Source organism: Manis pentadactyla, chromosome 1 (assembly GCF_030020395.1).
Source record: "Manis pentadactyla isolate mManPen7 chromosome 1, mManPen7.hap1, whole genome shotgun sequence".
NCBI lineage: Eukaryota > Metazoa > Chordata > Mammalia > Pholidota > Manidae > Manis > Manis pentadactyla.
The window spans coordinates 234,861,744-234,888,808 of record NC_080019.1 but is presented as its reverse complement, the minus strand read 5'-3'; the positions used below and the strand labels follow the sequence as shown (position 1 = coordinate 234,888,808).

Genomic DNA, 27,065 nt, shown 5'->3' with positions numbered 1-27,065 from the left:
GACAGGAGGCGTGACACCAGGGCTTTGACGTGGTAGTGCTGGTGACAGAGATGGTGGGCCTGCTGGGATAAGGGCCGGACACCATGTGGCCCCGATGTGGGTGGGAAGCCGCCAGCGGTTGCCGGAACGAGCCTGGTCTTTGATGAGTCGTTGACCCAGGATCACAAGGTGACATTTGCAGGCGTAAGTGTGAACAGATTCTCGGGCGGGGGAGACAAAGCCGCAAAGTTTCTGAGCAGGGCCGGGAAGGCAGGGACCTGGGAGCAGACACAGTGCCCAGGGCGGGACCCCGGCCCCGGGGAGGAAGAGCTTTCCTCCCGGGAAGGCCGCCGTGGTCGTGCAGGCGCCACCGGCCGCGCGGCCCACTCGGCCGCCCCAGGACCCGCGGCGGCGTCGCGGCTGCGGCTGGAGCGCCCCGGGGCGGCGGGCTGGGCGCGAGGATGCGCGCCGGGCGGGCCGCGGACACCCGCCGCCCCGAGCGGGGCCCCGCGCTCCCCCCGCGCCCGCCGCGGACCCGGCGCCGCGCGCGCCGTCCAATCGCCTCTCGCGGGCGGCGGGCGGCGCGTGGGCTCGCGCGCGAGAGCGGGCGGCGGCCGAATGCGCATGCGCGGGCGTCCCGCGAGCCCGCTGAGGAGCCGAGCCGCGGCGGCGCCGGAGCCGAGCCTGAGGGAGCGAGGCGGCGCGGGAGCGGCGGCGACGGACAGGTGGCGGCCCCCGCCCGCGTCCCCGGGCCGCTGGCTGTCCGCGCAGCCTCGCGCTCGGACGTGGCGGCGGCGGCCTCCCGGACCGCCTGCGAGGGATGCGCCGCCCGCCCCGCGCCGCCTGACCGCCCCCGCCTCGGCTCGCGGTGCGCCACAGTCGGGCCCGCGGCCGTCGCCGCCGCGCTGTCGTCCGGCCGCCGCGCCCGCAGGGCCGCGTCCGGCCCGGCCATGTGGACCCCCACGGAGGAGGAGAAGTACGGCGTAGGTAGGTGGGGCTCGGCCTGGGCGGGGGCCGGGGGCGCGCCGCCGCCCGGGCCCGGGGCCGCCCCGCCTCGCCGCGCGCCCCCGCCCGCGGCCCTGCCCGCAGGCTGCGCGGCCTCGGCGCGGGGGGCGAGCGCGGGCGGGGGCGGGCGGCGCGGGCGCGGGCCGGGGGCGGCAGGGGGCGCTGGCGCGCGGCCTCGGCAGGTGCTGCGCGGGGGGCCGGGCGGTCCCAGCTCGCGCGCGCGCGGCGCGGGGCAGGCTTGCCTGGGCGCCGGGTATTTGGGAATATGTTGTGTCCGTTCCCAGCCCCGATTTGATGACTTTCCGCACTGAGTTGACAAGCCCGGTGACTCTTTATTTTTGGACTGGAACCTTACAGATAAGAGGCTAAAAATCGTTGACATCATTTTTCCAGTTCAAAGATGTGCAGACATTTGACTGCAAATAGATTGATCCGTTTTAGTCTGTTGTCTTCGGTTTAGAAATAATTACCTTACAAGTGGGATGGGTTTTCGGATGTGTCCCAATGTTGAGTGTGTACGACAGTCACGGTTTTGTTTAAAACCAACTAACCAACCTGTTTACAGAGGAGACTATTTATTCTTCTTAGGATCCTCTTTTTATCTGTTACAAATGTTAAACTCCATAAGCTAAATGATTCTTAGAACATTCAACTTCTTTAGAAAGAATATTCAGAGAAGGGTTTGAATGCTAGTTTTGCTTTTATATGATAATGCTAGTAGTGTTTGGTGGCAATTCGATTACAGAAGAGTTAGCCACATCGCATTATTCTAAGTTACTTATCTTCAGTTAAAAAACGGATTTTAAATGTTGAATGTACAGGTTTTTTTTTCCCCCTAAGCTTGTAACGAAAAACTGTAGATGGAGAAGCTGTCTAAACATAGATTTTTGTTTCCTAATTTTTTTGCTGTAGTTCAATTGAGATGTAGTTGACAGTTCACTGCAAAATAACTTTTTAAACTGGCAGAAGTGACAAACGTTTAGGAAAGCCAGCAGGCAAGTTACTATGTGAAAACTGAATTTATTTAAATTGAAGGACCTGCAGAGAGATCTTCTATTTTGGTAGAAAATCTTGTTTTGAGAGATAGCTTTCAGAAGTTTTATTTAGCCGTGTTGTGACGGCGTGGTAACATGGACGTGGTAAGAGGAGCTCTAGCGCTGGCCTCTGTTGAGAAGGAAATGAGTAATGATGCGAAGAGCCGGGGTTCCCCTCCGGGGACCTTTCACCTTTTCACTTGGAGCATTCCCTAAATACTTTATAAGTGGATTTTGTGGAACCAAGAGTTGATGATTTATCTTTTCACTTGCTCTCAGAATTGCTTAACTAGAATAACAAATAATTGATGTGAAAGTGGTAAGTTGTCTAGTGACACCTAAGTGATAATTTATTTCCTGCTAGGGAGGAACCCTTGAGCAGTGGAATTTGCCGAATTCTGACTCCCAGCTTGTCTTAACTGGTGTTGTGGACAAGTTATTTAACATTATTTTCTTAATGTGTAAATTGGGGGTAATATTTACCTACAGGATTGTGAAAATCAAAGGCAAGTATGCCAAGTGCTTAATAAATGTTAATTTCTTTTTTTCTCCTCTTAGTAGTAAGAGTAATAATAACATCAGATAACTTCCTCAGGTGTGTTAATTCTGAGAGAGAGGTTGTGCAAGGTAATCAGGACAGGCATATGCGAGTCTCAGAGCGCTAGAATTTGGTGTGTGATTAACTCAGGAAGGTGGAAGGAAATGCTTGCATTTCTAGGACTATGGGTTTAGCTTTAGAAGAATTATTTCCTGTGGAGGGGCACAGCATTGGGCTTGGAGCAGGACTTAAATGCTTGTTAAATGAGAGAGAGAGTTCTGAAGACATTAACAACTGTGACTTAGTGTAACTGAGATGACTTTTCTGCTAAGTCCGCTCCCTTCCTACTTCTGTCATAGCTTTCTTCTACTGTCTCTTCCTCATTTATGATCTATAAGTTCCTGTATAAATTCTTCAAACCTCAAGATACACCTTTTTCCATAAGCATGTTTAGGGCTGCACTCCTGGGCTTTTTCATAAAATCCAGTTCATTCTATAAAGTAGCTTAAAATTACACTTAGAGTGAGAAAAAGTCAATTAAAAATGGTATGTTAGCTGCATTATTTGATTGCTAGCTTGGAAATCTAACCATTATTATTATTACTATGAGAAAATGGTTAGTATTTCAGGTCTGATTTTTATGACCAACTTGGAACACAGGTTTCTATCCCTGCTTGCCAAGCCATAATCCTTACAGCAAGGAGGGAAATATATACCTACTTTCCGCCTGTTTGGAGAACCTGCTTGGATGTTGGTGAGGGAAGGAGTCCTCTGTTGTGGCAGTGTAAAGGAGTTTTTCCACTGCAGCTATTTATCTTTGTTTGACAGTGGTAAGGTTTTTGAGATTGGCAGTAATATCTCGCTGTCTGTTACATTTTTTATAATGTAGGAATTCTGTACAACATTTTTGAATTATTTGATTCTTTCACTTAGGACTGGATGCTATCTGGGCTTCCCTTCCATTGTGGTATCTGTGATTGCCTTTGGAGGGAAGGGAGGGAACCACCCTTCCTGGCCCCCTACCGGCCTGTCAGTGGGGCAGAGGGGGAGTGGATTCTCACTCATGGCACACCGCGTAGACTCCAGAGCAGTCTTAGTGCTGTGCTCATGAAGGTGCAGAAGCCGGGCCTCAGAGGTCGTCAGAGCTTCTTCCTGTGGCAGCGATACTCCTCTTTGAAATGCGCTTGGCTCTCCTGCTGTATTTCTCCAGTATCACAAGGGGCTGTTCACTACTGAACCCTTTAGCCCATGTTCCCACCCCTGTAGTCTCTTTCCCTTATAGAGATTTTCTGCTTTCTTTTCTGTTGCCATGAATGCTTGGAAAGCCCTATATCCTTCCATTTTTTATGTTACCTTTCCAAGAAGCTTCCTGTCCTAAAGTGCGTTAGGTGAGAAAAACCCAATTATTTTTGTGAAATACCTGCTTTTTTCCCACATTAATTGTACCCAAACTACCAAATATAGAACCTAAAGACCAAGAAAATATTCTACACATCCTCCAACAGCAGCAGCAGCGAAAACCAAAAACAAATGAGACAATGTTTGTAATTAAACTCCTAAAATAGAACTGCTGCAAAGGTTTGAGTACAAATGTATTAGTTTGGGATCTTAGAAATGGAAGCTGCCTCAGAAGGTCATCTTGTTTATTCTGTCATTAGATATATATATATATATTTTAAATAATTATTTTTTATTGAAGGGTAGTTGATGCACAGTATTACATTACATTAGTTTCAAGTGTACAACACAGTGATAAAACATTTATATACATAATTCTAGGTTCCAGCTATCACCCTACCAAGCTGTTACAATATCTTGACTATATTCCTTATGCTATACATTACATCCCGGTTACTTATTTATTTTACCATTGGAAGTCTGTCCCGTTTTTTTTTTTTTTGTGAGGGCATCTCTCATATTTATTGATCAAATGGTTGTTAACGACAATAAAATTCTGTATAGGGGAGTCAATGCTCAATGCACAATCATTAATCCACCCCAAGCCTAATTTTCGTCAGTCTCCAATCTTCTGAGGCATAACAAACAAGTTCTTACATGTAGAACAAATTCTTACACAATGAATAAGTTACATAGTGAACAGTACAAGGGGAGTCATCACAGAAACTTTCGGTTTTGCTCATGCATTATGAACTCTAAACAGTCAGTTCAAATATGAATACTCATTTGGTTTTTATACTTGATTTATATGTGGATACCACATTTCTCTCCTTATTATTATTTTTAATAAAATGCTGAAGTGGTAGGTACATACAAGATAAAGGTAGAAAACATAGTTTAGTGTTGTAAGAGAGCAAATGTAGATGATCAGGTGTGTGCCTGCAGACTATATGTTAATCCAAGCTAGACAAGGGCAATAAAACATCCACGTATGCAGAAGATTTCTCTCAGAACAGGGGGGGTGAGGTTCTAAGCCTCACCTCTGTTGATCCCCAATTTCTCACCTGATGGCCCCCCTGCGACTGTGCCTGTCTTAGGTTGTTCCTCCCTTGAGGAATCTTACCCATCTCTGGCTAACCAGTCATCTTCCGGTGCCATACAGGGAAATGTGAAGTTGGTAAGTGAGAGGGAAGCCTTATTGTTTGAAAAGGTTAGCTTTTTATTTCTTTGCATATTTATGCCCTGTGGCTTCTATGCCCAGCATTTGTCTTGAGGTATCTTTACCACTTGGAAGAATTATGATACTCGGTAAATTTGATATGAGGCACGAATTCTATTTAAGGGTTGTAATTAGGAAGGAAGAAGAAAAGCTATAGAAGTAGCAGGCGGAAGAAAACATGGGAAGATTGATTATTTCTTTGACATATCTTCTTGTAGAGTAACTTCAGCATGTATAGGTTTTAAGCTACTACTTAAATTGCGCACACACATTAACATAATAGGAGTATAGTTACATAACCAAAGCATATCTGTAATTACCAGCCATCTCCAGTGAAACCAAGAAAACCAGTTAGGCACCTTAGGCATTTGTGAAAACTTATCTATGATATGGTGGATATTGTCCAACTGAACTTGAACAGTCTGAGAGAAATCAGACAAATTAAAACAACCCATTCCTGGGGAATGTTCACATCCCTTATGTTCTTTTAACAGTCAATAGTCTGTAGTTGTAAGATTTTGGAGCACTACAATTTGCACTTTTCCTAATTCTTGGTTGAGTTCCAACAGTATAGATCCAGTCAAATTTGTTGTTTTGCTGTATGCACAGGCCAGCTTAGATATCTCCTTCCTCATTCCCATGGCAAGTCCAGGAACTGGTGGGATGAGTGCATCTACAGCTGTAGCAGTGCGTGGATCTTTGTTGGGGTTTTTTTGATGATCATCTTCTGGCATGAGTCTTCCCGAGAATGCTGATGTTGGAAGTTCTCTTTCATATCGTATCTTAGTTCATTTTTGGGGTATTAGATATATTTTTTAATAATTCAGGGCATTTGTTGCTTATTTTTCCTAATTCCCACTTAGTAGACCATGAAAACATTTCCTCATGACCAATCATAAGACTTTGTATTTTAGTTTCATAATGTTATATTTGTTTTTTTCTAATTAAACAAGTAATGCATATTTCCTGCTTTATTTCATTTCCTTTTGCTTGATTTTCCCCACGTAGGAAAAAAAAAAGCCCCCTGAGTCCTTAAAAGAAATTGAACTTATAACGATCCTGTCGGTCGGAGGCATCTGAAGGTTGGGAGGGAGTAGGTCCATGAAACCAGATCTGAAGGAACTATTATTCACAAAATTTCATTCTATATGTTGGTAAGTGGGCTACAACTCAATGAAGTAGTGTGAGGTCAGTGGGCTCTTGAGGTACTTGCTGCAGGAGGAAATCCCAGCCTTTGAAGTCTCCGAAAGGGCCCCATACCTTTCAGAGAGATAAAGACATCCACTAGGGATACAGACAATAACATATACCCGGGACTTAATTTTGTTCTGAAAAGTGAGACTGTTCTCGATGTTTATGGTCAGGGGTTTAGTGTTTACAGGGAACTTCCACATCATGATTCTGCTTGAGCCTTACACTGTAGTATGACGTCTCCCCTCTTTTTAAAGCAGATAGAGACTTCAGCTGAGAGAAGTTAAGTGACTGATCTAAGGTACTTAAACTAGTAAGTGCTCAGGAGAGATTTGAACATAGGACTTTGAGATCCTAAGCTACAGCTGCTTTCATTGCATCCTGTTCCCTCTGAAAGGAATTTGTTGGCAGTATAGGTCTCTGGCTCAAAAGATAAGGCATTCTCAACAGGCTTTTCAATTTAAGCTGGATGGTTTTATTTAAGGGATTTTATAACACGACAATATTTATTGTCCTACTTCTGAATGTAATGATTTGCATGGGTAACAAGTACAGATTAAGGGCATAACAAGTCAGAAGGCATGTTTTTAAATAGCCTTGAGTATGCTGGATACTATTGCCCTCTTTTTAAGACCTTTTTAGTAGGGAGGAAAGAAATTGAATTTAGCAAACATTTATCGAATACCCTCTCAAACCAAGAGGTCTTTGTTTTGATCTGTCATTCTGTTAAGCAAACAGGACATAAGCAACAGGAAATTATCACCATTTTTAATAGAAATGTCAATGTGCTATAATATTCTACAGACAATTCAAATGTTCAGTTCATTTTATCCTGAGTTATAAGAGAATGTGCTTTAGAAACATTAAGCTAAATTATAAACATGGCACCATTTTCTATCATTTTCAGACACATTCTGAAGCATGACAGCCTCACGAGAATGGTCATTGAGGTTGAAAGTACTTTGTATTTCTACTGTATTTTCACATTGGTGCTGAATTTTATTTTTAAAGTTTGTATTTTGAGTCTTTTTTTGAATTCTTGTGTCTTTACTCTTAATGGTAAGAATGATCCAAATTATTCCCAATGTGTAAATGTTATTGGATAAGCAATTTTAGGGTTTTAATTCCGGTTTTAGGCCTTTACTGTAATGAACAAACCTATTTATGATTATGCTCTCAAGACTCTTGTACAACCCCCATTGACATATTTTGTATGGAAAAGCAAGATTTTTTTTTACATAATAGGCTCTGGGAACGTAAAAGAAATTTCAGGAAAATGTTGCTTAATTATTGTAGCTGTAGCCTAGGTACCTGCAGTTGATTTGCTATATCACATAATTAGGATACTTGCAAAGGTAGTTACTATGTTGGGAAATGTCATTCAGAAGCTTCCTTTTCTCCTTCTTACCTACAATGGAATAAAATCCCAACCTGCTTGCATCTGTTTCAACGTTTCTCGTCAATACTCATTCATGAGCTTTTGCTGATTGATGAGTGGGAACCAACACTGATGGAAGAATTAGCATATGAGAAATGCAGAACTTTACCTTACATGTTTAGTATCTTACCTCAAGCTGCTGTTCATTTGGCCTTTATTCAAATACATCTAGTGACAGTGCCCTCACCACTCTTAGGGACAGCCCATTTTATTGTTAGACAGCTGTGATCAGAGTATTCTTCTTTACTGAATACAAGAGACTCCCTGTAATTTCTTATAAGTCTGTGTTCTGTGCCTGCATATAAATAATGTGCATTGCAGCCCTTCAGTAATTCATAAAATTTAAAAATTGTAAATCATCTTAGAGATATATGGTTTAAGGCTCCAGAACTAGTTAAAACCACTTAACATTCATTATGTATTTATTTGGTGCCCTACAGTGGTTTATTTATTTTGTCCTGTTCCATTATACTAACATCTTTCCAACTTTTGACTATGATCTACAATAGGAAATACACTTAAAATTATGTGTGTAGATACATATACATATATACATGCACATATATGAAAAGTTAAATTTTGTGCTATGGTACTTACTATGCACTTTGTACAGTGTACTCTGATATTTTCTGTTCATTTTTATTTCATTAAAAAATATTGGTGACCACTCAATTAATTTTGCAATATGTGACCCCAAAACACTGGTTTAGGCTATAAGCTCTTAAAACGAGGAACTATGCCATGTTTATCTTTATATTCTTGGCAGACATAACTCAGTACTAGGCATGTAGAAGGTTTTATACACATATTTGCAGCCTTGAATTTGATGTATATATATATATATATATTGCTATCATTAATCTACAATTACATGAAGAACACTATGTTTACCAGGCTCCACCCCTCACCAAGTCCCCCGCTACACCCCACTACAGTTACTGTCCATCAGTGTAGCAACATGCTGTATAATCATCACCTTTCTTCTCTGTGTTGTACAGCCCTCCCCGTGCCCCCCACAACAATATCATGCTAATCATAATACCCTCTTTCTTTTTCCCGCCCTTATCCATCCCTTCCCACCCATCCTCCCCAGTCCCTTTCCCTTTGGTAACTGTTAGTCCATTCTTGGGTTCTGTGATTCTGCTGCTGTTTTGTTCCTTCAGTTTTCCTTTGTTCTTATACTCCACATATGCGTGAAATCATTTGGTACTCTTTCTCCGCCTGGCTTATTTCACTGAGCATAATACCCTCTAGCTCCATCCATGTTGTTGCGAATGGTGGATCTGTTTTTTTCTTTTTTTTTTTCTTTTTTTTTTTTTTTTTTTTATAATAATTATTTTTTATTGAAGGGTAGTTGACACACAGTATTACATTACATGAGTTTCAAGTGTACAACACAGTGGTAGAACATTTATATACATAATTCTAGGTTCCAGCTATCACCCTACCAGGCTGTTACAATATCTTGACTATATTCCTTATGCTATACATTACATCCCGGTTACTAATTTATTTTACCATTGGAAGTCTGTCCTTTTTTTTTTTTTTTTTTTGTGAGGGCATCTCTCATATTTATTGATCAAATGGTTGTTAACGACAATAAAATTCTGTATAGGGGAGTCAATGCTCAATGCACAATCATTATTCCACCCCAAGCCTAATTTTTGTCAGTCTCCAATCTTCTGAGGCATAACAAACAAGTTTTTACATGTAGAACAAATTCTTACATAATGAATAAGTTACATAGTGAACAGTACAAGGGCAGTCATCACAGAAACTTTCGGTTTTGCTCATGCATTATGAACTATAAACAGTCAGTTCAAATATGAATACTGATTTGGTTTTTATACTTGATTTATATGTGGATACCACATTTCTCTCTTTATTATTATTATTTTTAATAAAATGCTGAAGTGGTAGGTAGATACAAGATAAAGGTAGAAAACATAGTTTAGTGTTGTAAGAGAGCACATGTAGATGATCAGGTGTGTGCCTGTAGACTGTGTGTTAATCCAAGCTAGACAAGGGCAATAAAACATCCACGTATGCACAAGATTGCTCTCAGAATGGGGGGGTGAGGTTCTAAGCCTCACCTCTGTTGATCCCCAGTTTCTCACCTGATGGCCCCCCTGCGACTGTGCCTGTCTTAGGTTGTTCCTCCCTTGAGGAATCTTACCCGTCTCTGGCTAACCAGTCATCTTCCGGGGCCATACAGGGAAATGTGAAGTTGGTAAGTGAGAGAGAAGCCTTATTGTTTGAAAAAGTTAGCTTTTTACTTCTTTGCATATTTATGCCCTGTGGCTACTGTGCCCAGCATTTGTCTTGAGGTATCTTTACCAATTGGAAGAATTATGATACTCGGTAAATTTGATATGAGGCACGAATTCTATTTAAGGGTTGTAATTAGGAAGGAAGAAGAAAAGCTATAGAAGTAGCAGGCGGAAGAAAACATGGGAAGATTGATTATTTCTTTGATATATCTTCTTGTAGAGTAACTTCAGCATGTATAGGTTTTAAGCTACTACTTAAATTGCACACACACATTAACATAATAGGAGTATAGTTACATAACCAAAGCATATCTGTAATTACCAGCCATCTGCAGTGAAACCAAGAAAACCAGTTAGGCACCTTAGGCATTTGTGAAAACTTATCTATGATATGGTGGATATTGTCCAAATGAACTTGAACAGCCTGAGAGAAATCAGACAAATTAAAACAACCCATTCCTGGGGACTGTTCACATGCCATATGTTCTTTTAACAATAAATAGTTTGTAGTTGTAAGACTTTGGAGCGCTACAATTTGCACTTCTCCAAATTCATGGTTGAGTTCCAACAGTATAGATCCAGTCCAATTTTGTTGTTTTACTGTATGCACAGGCCAGCTTAGATATCTCCTTCCTCATTCCCATGGCAGGTCCAGGAACTGGTGGGATGAGTGCATCTACAGCTGTAGCAGTGCGTGGATCTTTGTTGGGGTTTTTTGATGATCATCTTCTGGCATGAGTCTTCCAGAGGGTGCAGATGTTGGAAGTTCTTTTTCATATCGTATCTTAGTTCATTTTCGGGGTAGCCCAATTAGGCTTTGATCCTCTGTATAAACACAAACAGACCCTTTGCCTACACTTTTATATGCCCTTTATACCCTTGTGTAGAACTCGTTGGAGGTTACCACACAGGAACTGCCCTTTTTTTTTTTGCTATCACTAATCTACACTTACATGACGAATATTATGTTTACTAGGCTCTCCCCTATACCAGGTCTCCCCTATAAACCCCTTTACAGTCACTGTCCATCAGCATAGCAAAATGTTGTAGAATCACTACTTGCCTTCTCTGTGTTGTACAGCCCTCCCTTTTCTCCTACCCCCCCATGCATGTTAATCTTAATACCCCCCTACTTCTCCCCCCCTTATCCCTCCCTACCCACCCATCCTCCCCAGTCCCTTTCCCTTTGGTACCTGTTAGTCCATTCTTGAGTTCTGTGATTCTGCTGCTGTTTTGTTCCTTCAGTTTTTCCTTTGTTCTTATATTCCACAGATGAGTGAAATCATTTGGTATTTCTCTTTCTCCGCTTGGCTTGTTTCACTGAGCATAATACCCTCCAGCTCCATCCATGTTGCTGCAAATGATTGGATTTGCCCTGTTCTTATAGCTGAGTAGTATTCCATTGTGTATATGTACCACATCTTCTTTATCCATTCATCTATTGATGGACATTTAGGTTGCTTCCAATTCTTGGCTATTGTAAATAGTGCTGCAATAAACATAGGGGTGCATCTGTCTTTCTCAAACTTGATTGCTGCATTCTTAGGGTAAATTCCTAGGAGTGGAATTCCTGGGTCAAATGGTAAGTCTGTTTTGAGCATTTTGATGTACCTCCATACTGCTTTCCACAATGGTTGAACTAACTTACATTCCCACCAGCAGTGTAGGAGGGTTCCCCTTTCTCCACAGCCTCGCCAACATTTGTTGTTGTTTGTCTTTTGGATGGCAGCCATCCTTACTGGTGTGAGGTGATACCTCATTGTAGTTTTAATTTGCATTTCTCTGATAATTAGCGAAGTGGAGCATCTTTTCATGTGTCTGTTGGCCATCTGTATTTCTTTTTTGGAGAACTGTCTGTTCAGTTCCTCTGCCCATTTTTTAATTGGGTTATTTGTTTTTTGTTTGTTGAGGCGTGAGAGCTCCTTATATATTCTGGACGTCAAGCCTTTATCGGATGTGTCATTTTCAAATATATTCTCCCATACTGTAGGGATCCTTCTTGTTCTATTGATGGTGTCTTTTGCTGTACAGAAGCTTTTCAGCTTAATATAGTCCCACTTACTCATTTTTGCTGTTGTTTTCCTTGCCCGGGGAGATATGTTCAAGAAGAGGTCACTCATGTTTATGTCTAAGAGGTTTTCGCCTATGTTTTCTTCCAGGAGTTTAATGGTTTCATGGCTTACATTCAGGTCTTTGATCCATTTTGAGTTTACTTTTGTATATGGGGTTAGACAATGGTCCAGTTTCATTCTCCTACATGTAGCTGTCCAGTTTTGCCAGCACCACCTGTTGAAGAGACTGTCATTTCGCCATTGTATGTCCATGGCTCCTTTATCAAATATTAATTGACCATATATGTCTGGGTTAATGTCTGGATTCTCTAGTCTGTTCCATTGGTCTGTGGCTCTGCTCTTGTGCCAGTACCAAATTGTCTTGATTACTATGGCTTTATAGTAGAGCTTGAAGTTGGGGAGTGAGATCCCCCCTACTTTATTCTTCTTTCTCAGGATTGCTTTGGCTATTCGGGGTCTTTGGTGTTTCCATATGAATTTTTGAATTATTTGTTCCAGTTCATTGAAGAATGTTGCTGGTAGTTTCATAGGGATTGCATCAAATCTGTATATTGCTTTGGGCAGGATGGCCATTTTAACGATATTAATTCTTCCTAGCCACGAGCATGGGATGAGTTTCCATCTGTTAGTGTCCCCTTTAATTTCTCTTAAGAGTGACTTGTAGTTTTCAGAGTATAAGTCTTTCACTTCTTTGGTTAGGTTTATTCCTAGGTATTTTATTTTTTTTGATGCAATTGTGAATGGAGTTGTTTTCCTGATTTCTCTCTCTGTTGGTTCATTGTTAGTATATAGGAAAGCCACAGATTTCTGTGTGTTGATTTTGTATCCTGCAACTTTGCTGTATTCCGATATCAGTTCTAGTAGTTTTGGGGTGGAGTCTTTAGGGTTTTTTATGTACAGTATCATGTCATCTGCAAATAGTGACAGTTTAACTTCTTCTTTACCAATCTGGATTCCTTGTATTTCTTTATTTTGTCTGATTGCCGTGGCTAGGACCTCCAGTACTATGTTAAATAACAGTGGAGAGAGTGGGCATCCCTGTCTAGTTCCCGATCTCAGAGGAAATGCTTTCAGCTTCTCGCTGTTCAATATAATGTTGGCTGTGGGTTTATCATAGATGGCCTTTATTATGTTGAGGTACTTGCCCTCTATTCCCATTTTGCTGAGAGTTTTTAACATGAATGGATGTTGAACTTTGTCAAATGCTTTTTCAGCATCTATGGAGATGATCATGTGGTTTTTGTCTTTCTTTTTGTTGATGTGGTGGATGATGTTGATGGACTTTCGAATGTTGTACCATCCTTGCATCCCTGGAATGAATCCCACTTGGTCATGGTGTATGATCCTTTTGATGTATTTTTGAATTCGGTTTGCTAATATTTTGTTGAGTATTTTTGCATCTACGTTCATCAGGGATATTGGTCTGTAGTTTTCTTTTTTGGTGGGGTCTTTGCCTGGTTTTGGTATTAGGGTGATGTTAGCTTCATAGAATGAGTTTGGGAGTATCCCCTCCTCCTCTATTTTTTGGAAAACTTTAAGGAGAATGGGTATTATGTCTTCCCTGTATGTCTGATAAAATTCCGAGGTAAATCCATCTGGCCCGGGGGTTTTGTTCTTTGGTAGTTTTTTGATTACCTCTTCAATTTCGTTGCTGGTAATTGGTCTGTTTAGATTTTCTGTTTCTTCCTGGGTCAATCTTGGAAGGTTATATTTTTCTAGGAAGTTGTCCATTTCTCCTAGGTTTCCCAGCTTGTTAGCATATAGGTTTTCATAGTATTCTCCAATAATTCTTTGCATTTCCGTGGGGTCCGTCGTGATTTTTCCTTTCTCGTTTCTGATACTGTTGATTTGTGTTGACTCTCTTTTCTTCTTAATAAGTCTGGCTAGAGGCTTATCTATTTTGTTTATTTTCTCGAAGAACCAGCTCTTGGTTTCATTGATTTTTGCTATTGTTTTATTCTTCTCAATTTTATTTATTTCTTCTCTGATCTTTATTATGTCCCTCCTTCTGCTGACCTTAGGCCTCATCTGTTCTTCTTTTTCCAATTTCGATAATTGTGACATTAGACCATTCATTTGGGATTGCTCTTCCTTTTTTAAATATGCTTGGATTGCTATATACTTTCCTCTTAAGACTGCTTTTGCTGTGTCCCACAGAAGTTGGGGCTTAGTGTTGTTGTTGTCATTTGTTTCCATATATTGCTGGATCTCCATTTTGATTTGGTCATTGATCCATTGATTATTTAGGAGCGTGTTGTTAAGCCTCCATGTGTTCGTGAGCCTCTTTGCTTTCTTTGTACAGTTTATTTCTAGTTTTATGCCTTTGTGGTCTGAAAAGTTGGTTGGTAGGATTTCAATCTTTTGGAATTTTCTGAGGCTCTTTTTGTGGCCTAGTATGTGGTCTATTCTGGAGAATGTTCCATGTGCACTTGAGAAGAATGTATATCCCGCTGCTTTTGGATGTAGAGTTCTATAGATGTCTATTAGGTCCATCTGCTCTACTGTGTTGTTCAGTGCTTCCGTGTCCTTACTTATTTTCTGCCCAGTGGATCTATCCTTTGGGGTGAGTGGTGTGTTGAAGTCTCCTAGAATGAATGCATTGCAGTCTATATCCCCCTTTAGTTCTGTTAGTATTTGTTTCACATATGCTGGTGCTCCTGTGTTGGGTGCATATATATTTAGAATGGTTATATCCTCTTGTTTGACTGAGCCCTTTATCATTATGTAGTGTCCTTCTTTATCTCTTGTTACTTTCTTTGTTTTGAAGTCTATTTTGTCTGATATTAGTACTGCAACCCCTGCTTTCTTCTCACTGTTGTTTGCTTAAAATATGTTTTTCCATCCCTTGACTTTTAGTCTGTACATGTCTTTGGGTTTGAGGTGAGTTTCTTGTAAGCAGCATATAGATGGGTCTTGCTTTTTTATCCATTCTGTTACTCTGTGTCTTTTGATTGGTGCATTCAACCCATTAACATTTAGGGTGACTATTGAAAGATATGTACTTATTGCCATTGCAGGCTTTAAATTCGTGGTTACCAAAGGTTCAAGGTTAGCCTCTTTAGTATCTTACTGCCTAACTTAGCTCGCTTATTGAGCTGTTATATACACTGTCTGGAGATTGTTTTCTTCTCTCCCTTCTTATTCCTCCTCCTCAATTCTTCATATGTTGGGTGTTTTGTGCTGTGCTCTTTCTAGGAGTGCTCCCATCTAGAGCAGTCCCTGTAAGATGTTCTGTAGAGGTGGTTTGTGGAAAGCAAATTCCCTCAGCTTTTGTTTGTCTGGGAATTGTTTAATCCCACCGTCATATTTGAATGATAGTCGTGCTGGATACAGTATCCTTGGTTCAAGGCCCTTCTGTTTCATTGTATTAAATATATCATGCCATTCTCTTCTGGCCTGTAGGGTTTCTGTTGAGAAATCTGACGTTAGCCTGATGGGTTTCCCTTTATAGGTGACCTTTTTCTCTCTAGCTGCCTTTAACACTCTTTCCTTGTCCTTGATCTTTGCCATTTTAATTATTATGTGTCTTGGTGTTGCCCTTCTTGGATCCTTTCTGTTGGGGGTTCTGTGTATTTCCGTGGTCTGTTTGATTACTTCCTCCCCCAGTGTGGGGAAGTTTTCAGCAATTATTTCTTCTAAGATACTTTCCATCTCTTTGCCTCTCTCTTCTTCTTCTGGGACCCCTATAATACGGATATTGCTCCTTTTAGATTGGTCACACAGTTCTCTTAATATTGTTTCATTCCTGGAGATCCTTTTGTCTCTCTCTATGTCAGCTTCCATGCGTTCCTGTTCTCTGATTTCAATTCCATCAATGGCCTCTTGCATTCTATCCATTCTGCTTATAAACCCTTCCAGAGTTTGTTTCATTTCTGCGATCTCCTTTCTGGCATCTGTGATCTCTTTCCGGACTTCATCCTATTTTTCTTGCGTATTTCTCTGCATCTCTGTCAGCATGTTTATGATTCTTATTTTGAATTCTTTGTCAGGAAGACTGGTTAGGTCTGTCTCCTTCTCTGGTGTTGTCTCTGTGATCTTTGTCTGCCTGTAGCTTTGCCTTTTCATGGTGATAGGAATAGTCTGCAGAACTGGGACGAGTGACGGCTGGAAGGACTTCCTTTCTTGTTGGTTTGTGGCCCTCCTCTCCTGGGAGAACAGCGGCCTCTAGTGGCTTGTGCTGCGCAGCTGCGCGCAGACAGGGCTTCTGCTTCCTGCCCGGCTGCTATGGAGTTAATCTCCGCTGTTGCTGTGGGCGTGGCCTGGCTTGGGCAGCTACTCCAAAATGGTGGAGTTGCGTTGGAGCAGGAGCTGCTGGGAGGCTATTTATATCCGTAAGGGGCCTCCCTGCTCCCTGCAGCCCAGGGGTTAGGGTGCCCAGAGATCCCGGATTCCCTACCTCTGGATTAAGTGTCCCGCCCTGCCCCTTTAAGACTTCCAAAAAGCACCCGCCAAAACAAAACAACGACCACAAAAAAAAACAAGAAAAAAAATTTTTTTGTAATTAAAAAAAAAAAAATTTTTTTAATTAAAAAAAAAAAAAAAGGTGGTCGTTTGTTTTTCTTTATTCTCCGGTGCCAGCCTCAGGCCTCTGCTCACCGGTCTTTCTGCCCTGTTTCCCTAATATTGGGGACCCTGTCCCTTTAAGACTTCCAAAAAGCGCTCGCCAAAACAAAGCAGCAAAAAAGCAAAAAAAAAAAAAATGGTCGCGCGCTTTTCTTATGTCCTCTGTCGCCCAGCCTCCAGTGCCTGCTCACTGTTCTTGCTGCCCTGTTTTCCCAGTATCGAGGGCCCTGCACTCTGGCCCGGATGGCTGGGGCTGGGTGTTCGGCAGCCCTGGGCTCCGTCTCCCTCCTGCTCTGCCTGCTCTTCTCCCGCCGGGAGCTGGGGGGAGGGGCGCTCGGCTCCCGCGGGGCCGGGGCTTGTATCTTACCCCCTTCGCGAGGCGCTGGGTTCTCTCAGGTGCGGATGTGGTCTGGATATTGTCCTGTGTCCTCTGGTCTTTATTCTAGGAAGGGTTGTCTTTGTTATATTTTCATAGATATATGTTGTTTTGGGAGGAGATTTCCGCTGCTCTACTCACGCCGCCATCTTCCGCCCCCTCTCGGATCTGTTTTTTTCTTATGGCTGAATAATATTCCATTGTGTATATGTACCACATCTTGTTTATCCATTCATCTACTGATGGACACTTAGGTTGCTTCCATTTCTTGGCTATTGTAAATAGTGCTGCGATAAACACAGGGGTGCATCTGTCTTTTTCAAACTGGGCTGCTGCATTCTTAGGGTAAATTCCTAGGAGTGGAATTCCTGCGTCAAATGGTATTTCTATTTTGAGCATTCTGAGGAACCTCCATACTGTTTTCCACAATGGTTGAACTAATTTACATTCCCACCAGCAGTGTAGGAGGGTTCCCCTTTCTCCACAACCTCGCCAACATTTGTTGTTGTTTGTCTTTTGGATGGTAGCCATCCTTACTGTGTGAGGTGATATCTCATTGTGGTTTTACTTTGCATTTCTCTGATGACAAGCGATGTGGAGCATCTTTTCATGTGTCTGTTGGCCATCTGAATTTCTTCTTTAGAGAACTGTCTATTCAGCTCCTCTGCCCATTTTTTAATTGGATTATTTGCTTTTTGTTTGTTGAGGTGTGTGAGCTCTTTATATATTTTGGATATCAACCCTTTATCGGATCTGTCATTTATGAATATATTCTCCCATAGTGTAGGATACTTTTTTGTTCTATTGATGGTGTTCTTTGCTGTACAGAAGCTTTTCAGCTTGATATAGTCCCACTTGTTCATTTTTGCTTTTGTTTCCCTTACCCGGGGAAATATGTTCAAGAAGAAGTCACTCATGTTTATGTCTAAGAGATTTTTGCCTATGTTTTTTCTAAGAGTTTTATGGTTTCATGACTTATGTTCAAGTGTTTGATCCATTTTGAATTTACTTTTGTGTATGGGGTTAGACAGTGATCCAGTTTCATTCTCTTACATGTAGCTGTCCAGTTTTGCCAGCACCATCTGTTGAAGAGACTGTCATTTCCCCATTGTATGTCCATGGCTCCTTTATCGTATATTAGTTGACCATATATGTTTGGGTTAATGTCTGGAGTCTCTAAACTGTTCCACTGGTCTGTGGCTCTGTTCTTGTGCCAGTACCAAATTGTCTTGATTACTGTGGCTTTGTAGTAGAGCTTGAAGTTGGGGAGTGAGATCCCCACCACTTTATTCTTCCTTCTCAGGATTGCTTTAGCTATTTGGGGTCTTTGGTGTTTCCGTATGAATTTTTGAACTATTTGTTCCAGTTCATTGAAGAATGCTGTTGGTAATTTGATAGGGATTGCATTGAATCTGTATATTGCTTTGGGCAGTATGGCCATTTTGACAATATTAATTCTTCTTAGCCAGGAGCATGGGATGAGTTTCCATTTGTTAGTGTCCTCTTTAATTTCTCTTAAGAGTGTCTTATAGTTTTCAGGGTATTGGTCTTTCACTTCCTTGGTTAGGTTTATTCCTAAGTATTTTATTCTTTTTGATGCTATTGTGAATGGAATTGTTTTCCTGATTACTCTTTCTATTAGTTCATTGTTAGTGTATAGGAAAGCCACAAATTTCTGTGTGTGATATTTTTTAATAATGTGGCGTAAAGCCCGATTTTTGGAGACTTTTGAGCTGCTATTTCAGATTACTCATATTGAATTTATAACAGCTAAACTCTAGGTTTTATTTCATATGAACTGAAGTCAAGCTAGATCTCCTTCATCCAGAACACATATATTGATAACAAACATAAATGTAAAATTTCAGTTTTATTTTAAGGTCTTAATTTATTTTCGTTACATTTCATTGAGGGGGAGCATGTTTGGCTTGCCCCTGTGGGTACTAAGTTGGGGAGGTTCGTAGATGTATTTGGCTCATCAGTGTGACCTCTTAAGTCTTTCTGAAGCTTCAGTTTGTGATCCCATATACTGATATCTTTTCTTTGAACCTTAATCTATACAATTGATAAGTCTTCTGTCTTTCGTTTCCAAGTGGCTGATAAAAATGTTGAACAGAAGCAGAAAAAAATTTTATTATCTAGAGGAAAGTGTCTAGTGTATGAACGAGTAGATGTTTTGAATGCAGATTGTTTGGGTGACTTACTGAGCATTTCCTGACAGTGCTAGCTGGGCCACCTTTGAAAACCTCATAGTGTTTGGGGTCAGGGTGGGCTTGTGGCCAGACGATGGTCTATAGGCGGGAAGGCAAGGTGCTGGTAAGAGGTCTGTGTGGTCTTACTTTTAAGTGTGGGCAGTGACAAATTAATGCTAAAAGATGTGAAGACCATTTTTGTCTTCAAGTAAAGGAGGAAGAGTGGCACCAAGCTTTTCTTGAGTTTTGTTTCCAACATTCTGTGCATACTCTCTATACTCTAGATATCCTGGAGAAGTCACCCTTTTCCAGAAAGGACTAGAGCTTTCCGACCTTTGTCTGTGTGCTCAGGTTGCTATGCTGTGATGGGAGTGCATGACTGCCTTTCTCTGCCTTGGGCATGCCAACTTAAAAAGTGCAGATGTCATCTCCTCTTTGTTGTCCCCAGCTCTGCCCTCTATAAATAAACACTGCTCCTGTGGAAGTTGGTGCCATGAGCTAGTATGGCCCTTACCCCTATAGTTCATGCGGAATTGCATCTCCACCTCGGGATTGAGCTTCTTCAGTACAGGACCTTTGTCTTCATGATTGTAACCCCAGGACCTAGCACATAGTAAATGATCAATGAGCTCTTAATTAGGAGTCCAGCTGAGTAAGAGTTTATTTGGCGTTGTTAATCCTTGTAGTATTTTAAAAAGCAGACTGTAAATCTAATAATATTTAGAAATTGGTGACATCATGAATAGATATTTTTTCTTGGCCTTTATCTTGAGCCTGTTAGGATGGTTGACTTCTGAGTTCAAGTAACTGATTTTGGGTGGGGGCCTTAGGATTCCAGTGTGAGTCCAACTCCTGGAGTTTCACAGTTACTGCAGTGATTGAGAAATCTTTAGCTGGTAATTGGAATGCAGTTTGAATACGTCTTCCATTTGACATCTTTGGGGAAGCTGTGTTTTGGATGAGTGACTTTTCCAGGTTAAACTTTTAAAAGCAACAAGAAATTTTGTCATTTTTTATTGGAATTTTTCCTAAAATGTGTTCTATTCTTCCTTGTATTGTGAACTCAGTATGTTCAATACATTTGAGTTTTTTCTTTCTTTGTGTAACATTCTCCTTTTGATTACCTAAGATCTATTCATTATAGAAATGCTAGTAAATACAGAAAAATACACAAAAAAGAAAATAAGGGTGATACCTTATTTTTGTAACCCAGGCACAACCTCTCTGACCATATTAGTATATCTTTCCAGTCTTTTTTCTGTATTACATTTAAGTAGGCATTTAAAATAAATTTAAGACAACAGTGTATATATATTGTCTTATAATCTTTTATTTTAAATCCATTATGCTATGAATATTTTCTTATGTCTGGAATACTTATTGTATTAATGACTGCCGATCCATAATATGGATGTACTATAATTTACCTAATCACCTGCTTTTGAACAGTTGGTTGTTTGAAATTGACTGTTGCCAGGACAGCGAGGGTGCTTATTCAACCCTTGTTAGCATAGGGCATAATTTCTGCCATGGATTTGCATTTTCAAAAATGAAAAATCGATACAGGCTTGAATGGAATAAATCCTTAAGCATCACAAAAACAAAGTGTCCCCCTACTACCAGTTCAGCTTCTTGGGCATCAGTTGCTTCCGTGAACTTTCTGAAGGACTTTGCTAATGTTAATACAAACGAGTGATGGTGATGTTGGTACAGTGATGCTGGCTTCCTCTCAGAGGTCCCTGGGAGAGCCACTGATTCAGGGGCATTCTGGTTCCTTTTCTCATCTGGCTGTGATGCTCGCAGGGAATTTGGGGATTTATGTGGGGCTCTTTGACTCACTATTAGTGACTTAAACTGGTATTTTTTTTGTGTTTTTTCCATTTTTGTATATTTCTTTTCTCTGTAGTGACTTCGTGTGTTATCCTTTTCCTGTTTTCCTGCCACTCATTGCTGTTTGCTTCTCTCCCCAGCCATGCATTTGCAAGCTAGACCTGAATTGGACTTGTTCAAGGGAAACTAGGTCATTAACTGTGTGAGAAGCTAAAGTGGCTCCTTTCCTCTCCTTTGGAGTAAGATTCAGTGCCTTTATGGTAGACTCAGTCCTGTTAAAAGAACTTTCTGATTCATGGTGAAGGCTGGACTCTGTACGAATGCCTGTTGTTGGAATAGAGCCTGATGCAAAGTTGGTCTGTGCTATCGCAGAGATACTTCTATGTGCTTACCCCCAGATTCCCCTAATCAAATGAAATTAATTTGAAAAGTTGAACTTCAGTGTAAGTTATTTAAAGTTAGTCTCATCTCCTTGAGTCAGCACATAAGAGTGGTTCTCACATGGACTTTCACATAGGTCTAGCTGGAAATTCCCTTATTGCTCACTCCATAAAGACCATGTAGTTTAAAATAAATCCCATCATTGGGAGAAAGGAATTCATGCAGTTGTAGTGGTTGGAATTTAGTGGAAGCATTTTGAACAGATTTAATATGAAGATATAAATTGATAGAAATTATTGAAGAACAATTCAGCCCTGAAAATACAGAATTTGAAGTGATACTTAGTTACGATTAGGAGATGGATGATAAAAGATGGTACTGAGACTATGAGTTACAAAGATTGGCAAGATGGTATCAACTATAATTACTGGATTGACTGGGCAATGTAGTTACTATATTGACAATATAAAGTCAAAGGAACATTAAACTTTATTTCTTGGCAAGAGTGGAAGAGGAAGAAGTTTTTTTGAGGTAACAAAAAGTTAGTGACGTGAAGTTAAAATATAACCCTGACTGGAAAGTTAAGATACCTTGTTGAATTCTTTTACTGGTTAGGTGGACATTATTGAAGATATGGTGTGTACTAGGCTCTGGAAAACAGTGAAAGAAGGAGGTCAGTTCTGCTTACTTTCAAGACCCTTTACTCTAGAGGAATGTGAAGATTAGATTAGGGAAGTTGTGTTTTATGAAGTTAGTAGTTGAAACAATGACAGCAGACAAGAATTTTTAGCTAACAGTTACATATTCATGTAATTTTAGATCTAGAAGGGACCATAATAATGTGGCTCAGCCTTCTTGTTTTTCAGATGAGATCAGCAAGGTTAGAGAAGTATAGTGATTTGCTAGAGGTCACACAGTTTGGCTGTTTAGGTCCTGAATTCAGATCCTGATTTCGTTTACAGGGTTTTTCCTCTTATATCATTGAATCTTGGAAAAACCACCAGAAGATAGGAATCAGCCCTGAAATATTTATCAGATAGATGCCTACTACATGGAAGATTTAATGGAGGACACAAACATATTCCTGTTTTTGAGGAGTTTATTCAAAGGTTCTTTAATTATAGTTATTATAAATCCATCTCAAACTGGAGGAGAGGGGAGAATTTATTGGTTCATGTAACCAAAAAAAGGCATGAATGCGTCTGGCCTCAGGATGGACTGAGATCAGGGCCTCAAGACACCAGGACCTCCAAGTCCCATCTTATATTTTGTATGCCTATGTGTTGGGCTCTCTTTTTCTAGTCACTAGCTTCTTTAAATTTACTCCTTTCATTGTTGGTGAACATAGTTCCTGGCAGCTATAGGATTACCTCCTCACAGAGTACGATGGAACAGGAGAGAGCTCTTCCTGTTGGGAAGACTTAGGGAATGAATGATATGGTTGAGGGGATCCGATTGAGGAACTCACAAAGAATGGGAGAGTTTCTGTAAAAGGTGAGGATTAGGAATGCTGTGCACAGAATGGCAAGGAGACGAAACTACCTGGCACACATGCATGCCCTGCTCGCTGAGGTGCGGCAAATGCCCAACTGTGGAAGTATAATGTGCCATGGGAGTTCAGAGCCTGGGGCCATGAAGAAATATTCCTGAGAGCAAAAGAACTTAGTCTTGATGCATGAATAGGGTTTTTGTGAGTGAAGAGGAAGTATGAGAGATTCAAGCACTAGGAAGCAGGTGAGAACTGGAGATGCGTGCAGGGTGTCTCTGGAGAACTGTGAATAGTCCTGTGATGTTGGAAGAAAGTTGGGAAGACAGGTTTGGCTGAGAGTGTGAAGGGCCTTGAATGTCAGAATCAGGAATTTGGCCCTTATTCTATGGGCAATGAGGAGCCATTGAAACATTCTGATCAAGGGAAAATGGTATTTTAGGAAGGTAAATGGGGCATTAGAGTGATTTGAGGCTCAGAAAAACTAGGTAAAGAATAATAGAATTTATTTCCAGAGGAACAAGGCAAGTAGTCTCCCTGTAGCATGGTAAAACTTAAAATGATTGTGAACAAATCACTTAACTATCTTCTGTTTGCCTCTTCAGTAAAATAAATACACTTACCTTTCCTCACATGAAATAAGAGTTTATATATAATCTCAGTAAGAACATATTGTGTTGTAGTAGGCATTATTGTTTTATAAATGACCTTATTAACTCTGATACATATGAGAGTATTTTTCTCTGTGATATTTGGCGATGGTATGTTGCAGAAACATTTTTGACTGAGGAAATGACAATTACATTTTACTAGTTCATAAAGTAAATGGGATTAATACCTTGGGCTAGATTTTCTTTTAAAATCTTAATTTCAATTAGGCAAATGACAGAAACAAGTTCTGAAACTAAACTTTAGTGGTATGTGTTAATATTCTTTTTCCTTCCAGGTTTATAACTTTTTTTTATTACTAAGGATTCTCAAAACTGCCTTTGTAACAGATTTTTTTGGCACTTGGCACCTGAAACTGCTAAAATTGCTCTGTGTACTGCTTGTGCTCTTGGGTCTCAAATTCTTGGAGAGAGAGCTCCTTCAACTCCTCTGTCTGCGTCTCTCCCTAGTGATTCACACCGCCTCTGTGGCCAGGATGGGAGACACACCCCTTGCTGTCCCCTTCATCCATCTTCCATGCCTGTCAGCTTCCCCTTTTCCCAGTCTACAAATGTTTGTTCTTCTCCTGACTCACCAAACATTATATACTCCCCTCCCCATCTCATGACTGAAACTCTTTTGGGACTCAGTTGGGGTACTTAGGTTGAACTGTATTATGAATGAGGTATATTCACTCCTTTTAAAATTTCTCTTTGTCTGTAGTATGATTGAAACAAATTTAAAAAAGATAATCTCTAACTTGAAGTGCTGTTATCTAGAAATGCAAAAAGATAACCCAATAGCTCTAATTAATAAGCAATGGTTTTCATCTTAAAGTTGAGATTCAGAATTCTGTTCTGAGGACTAGTGTTTGTATTAAAAAATTTAACAATGGTGGTTTCTATTACTTCACATACAGAAACTAAACTTTAGTATGAAATTCTGATATTAATGTTTTATTCAAGTTATATTGAAAAGACTACAACCGTAGAGACATTTCACCTGTGTTGTCCATCCCTCACAACTGCTCCCATGGCAACCACCAGTCTGTTCTCTGTGTTTATGAGTCTGTTTCTATTTTTTTTGTTCTATTTATTTATTTATTTATTATTTTGGTGTCACTAATATACAATTACATGAGCAACATTGTGGTTACTAGATTCCCCCCATTCTCAAGTCCCAACCACATGCCCCATTACAGTCACTGTCCATCAGCATAGTAAGATGCTATAGAATCACTGCTTGTCTTCTCTGTGCTATGCTGCCTTCCCTGTGCCCCCCCACTACATTATGTGTGCTAATCATAATGCCCCTTATTCCCCTTCTCTCTCCCTTCCTACCCCACCCTCTACCAGTCCCTTTCCCTTTGGTAACTGTTAGTCCATTCTCGGGTTCTGTGAGTCTGCTGCTGTTTTGTTCCTTCAGTTTTTGCTTTGTTCTTATACTCCACAGATAAGTGGAATCATTTGGTACTTGTCTTTTTCTCCACCTGGCTTATTTCACTGAGCATAATACCCTCTAGCTCCATCCATGTTGTTGCAAATGGTAGGATTTGTTTTCTTCTTATGGCTGAATAATATTCCATTGTGTATATGTACCACATCTTCTTTATGCATTCATCTACTGATGGACACTTAGGTTGCTTCCATTTCTTGGCTATTGTAAATAGTGCTGCGATAAACATAGAGGTGCATATGTCTTTTTGAGACTGGGAAACTGCATTCTTAGGGTAAATTCCTAGGAGTGGAATTCCTGGGTCAAATGGTATTTCTATTTTGAGTTTTTTGGGGAACCTCCATACTGCTTTCCACAATGGTTGAACTAGTTTACATTTCCACCAGCAGTGTAGGAGGGTTCCCTTTTCTCCACATCCTCGACAACATTTGTTGTTCCTATTCTTTTCTTTGTTGGTCATCCTAACTGGCATGAGGTGATATCTCATTGTGGTTTTAATTTGCATTTCCCTGGTAATTAGCGATGTAGAGTATCTTTTCATATGCTTGTTGGCCATCTGAATTTCTTCTTTGGCGAATTGTCTGTTCATATCCTCTGCCCATTTTTTAATAGGATTATTTGCTTTTTGGATGTTGAGGCATATGAGTTCTTTATGTATTTTAGATGTTAACTCCTTGTCAGATATGTCATTTACAAATATATTCTCCCATACTGTAGGATGCCTTTTTGTTCTGCTGATAGTGTCCTTTGCTGTACAGAAGCTTTTTAGCATGATGTAGTCCCATTTGTTCATTTTTGATTTTTTTTCCCTTGCCCAAGGAGATGCATTCAGGAAAAAGTTGCTCATGTTTATATTCAAGAGATTGTTTTATTTTTGAGATTCCACATATAACTGAAATCAAACGGCATTTGTCTGTCTGACTTATTTTGCTTTGCGTAATACCCTCTAGGTCCATCTGTGTTGTTGCAAATGGCAAGATCATATTCTTCTTTATGGCTGAGTAATAGTGAATTGTGTAGATGTACCACATTGTCTTTATCTATTCATCTGTCTGTGGACACTTAGGTTGTTCCATATCTTGGCTGTTGTAAATAATGCTGTGATAAACATAGGAGTCATAAATCTTTTTGAATTAGGGTGTTTAATGCCTTTTAAAGAATGTTGCTGAGTTTGGTTTGGTAACATTTTGTTGAATATTAATGAAATGATATTGGTGTGTAGTTAATTGTGATATGTTTGTCACATTTTAATATCAGTAATACTGGTTTCATAGGCTAGCAGGCTAGCAGAAAGTGTTCTTTTTTTTTTTTTGGCAGTGCTTGGGAAAGGTTTTTTTTTTTTTTTTTTTTTTTTAATTAGATAATTATTTTTTATTGAAGGGTAGTTGACGCACAGTATTACATTACATTAGTTTCAAGTGTACAACACAGTGATAAAACATTTATATACATAATTCTAGGTACCAGCTATCACCCTACCAAGCTGTTACAATATCTTGACTATATTCCTTATGCTATACATTACATCCCGGTTACTTATTTATTTTACCATTGGAAGTCTGTCCTTTTTCTTTTCTTTTTTTTTTTTTTTTGTGAGGGCATCTCTCATATTTATTGATCAAATGGTTGTTAACGACAATAAAATTCTGTATAGGGGAGTCAGTGCTCAATGCACAATCATTTATCCACCCCAAGCCTAATTTTCGTCAGTCTCCAATCTTCTGAGGCATAACAAACAAGTTCTTACATGGAGAACAAATTCTTACATAGTGAATAAGTTACATAGTGAACAATACAAGGGCAGTCATCACCGAAACTTTCGGTTTTGCTCATGCATTATGAACTCTAAACAGTCAGTTCAAATATGAATACTCATTTGGTTTTTATACTTGATTTATATGTGGATACCACATTTCTCTCTTTATTATTATTATTTTTAATAAAATGCTGAAGTGGTAGGTAGATACAAGATAAAGGTAGAAAACATAGT

At 40.4% G+C, this 27,065-nt stretch overlaps 1 protein-coding gene across 7 annotated transcripts in view; it reads left to right on the top strand.

Moving 5' to 3' along the window:
* The first annotated feature begins 835 nt into the window (after positions 1 to 835).
* DOCK3 (dedicator of cytokinesis 3) overlaps positions 836 to 27,065 on the top strand; it is a 347,773-nt gene continuing 321,543 nt past the window's right edge. For all 7 annotated transcript variants that reach the window (XM_057487070.1, XM_057487065.1, XM_057487062.1 and 4 more), the window contains exon 1: positions 836 to 966. In XM_057487070.1, the coding sequence (XP_057343053.1) occupies positions 930 to 966 (37 nt within the window). In that variant the 5' untranslated portion in view covers positions 836 to 929. The remainder of the gene's footprint in view (positions 967 to 27,065) is intronic.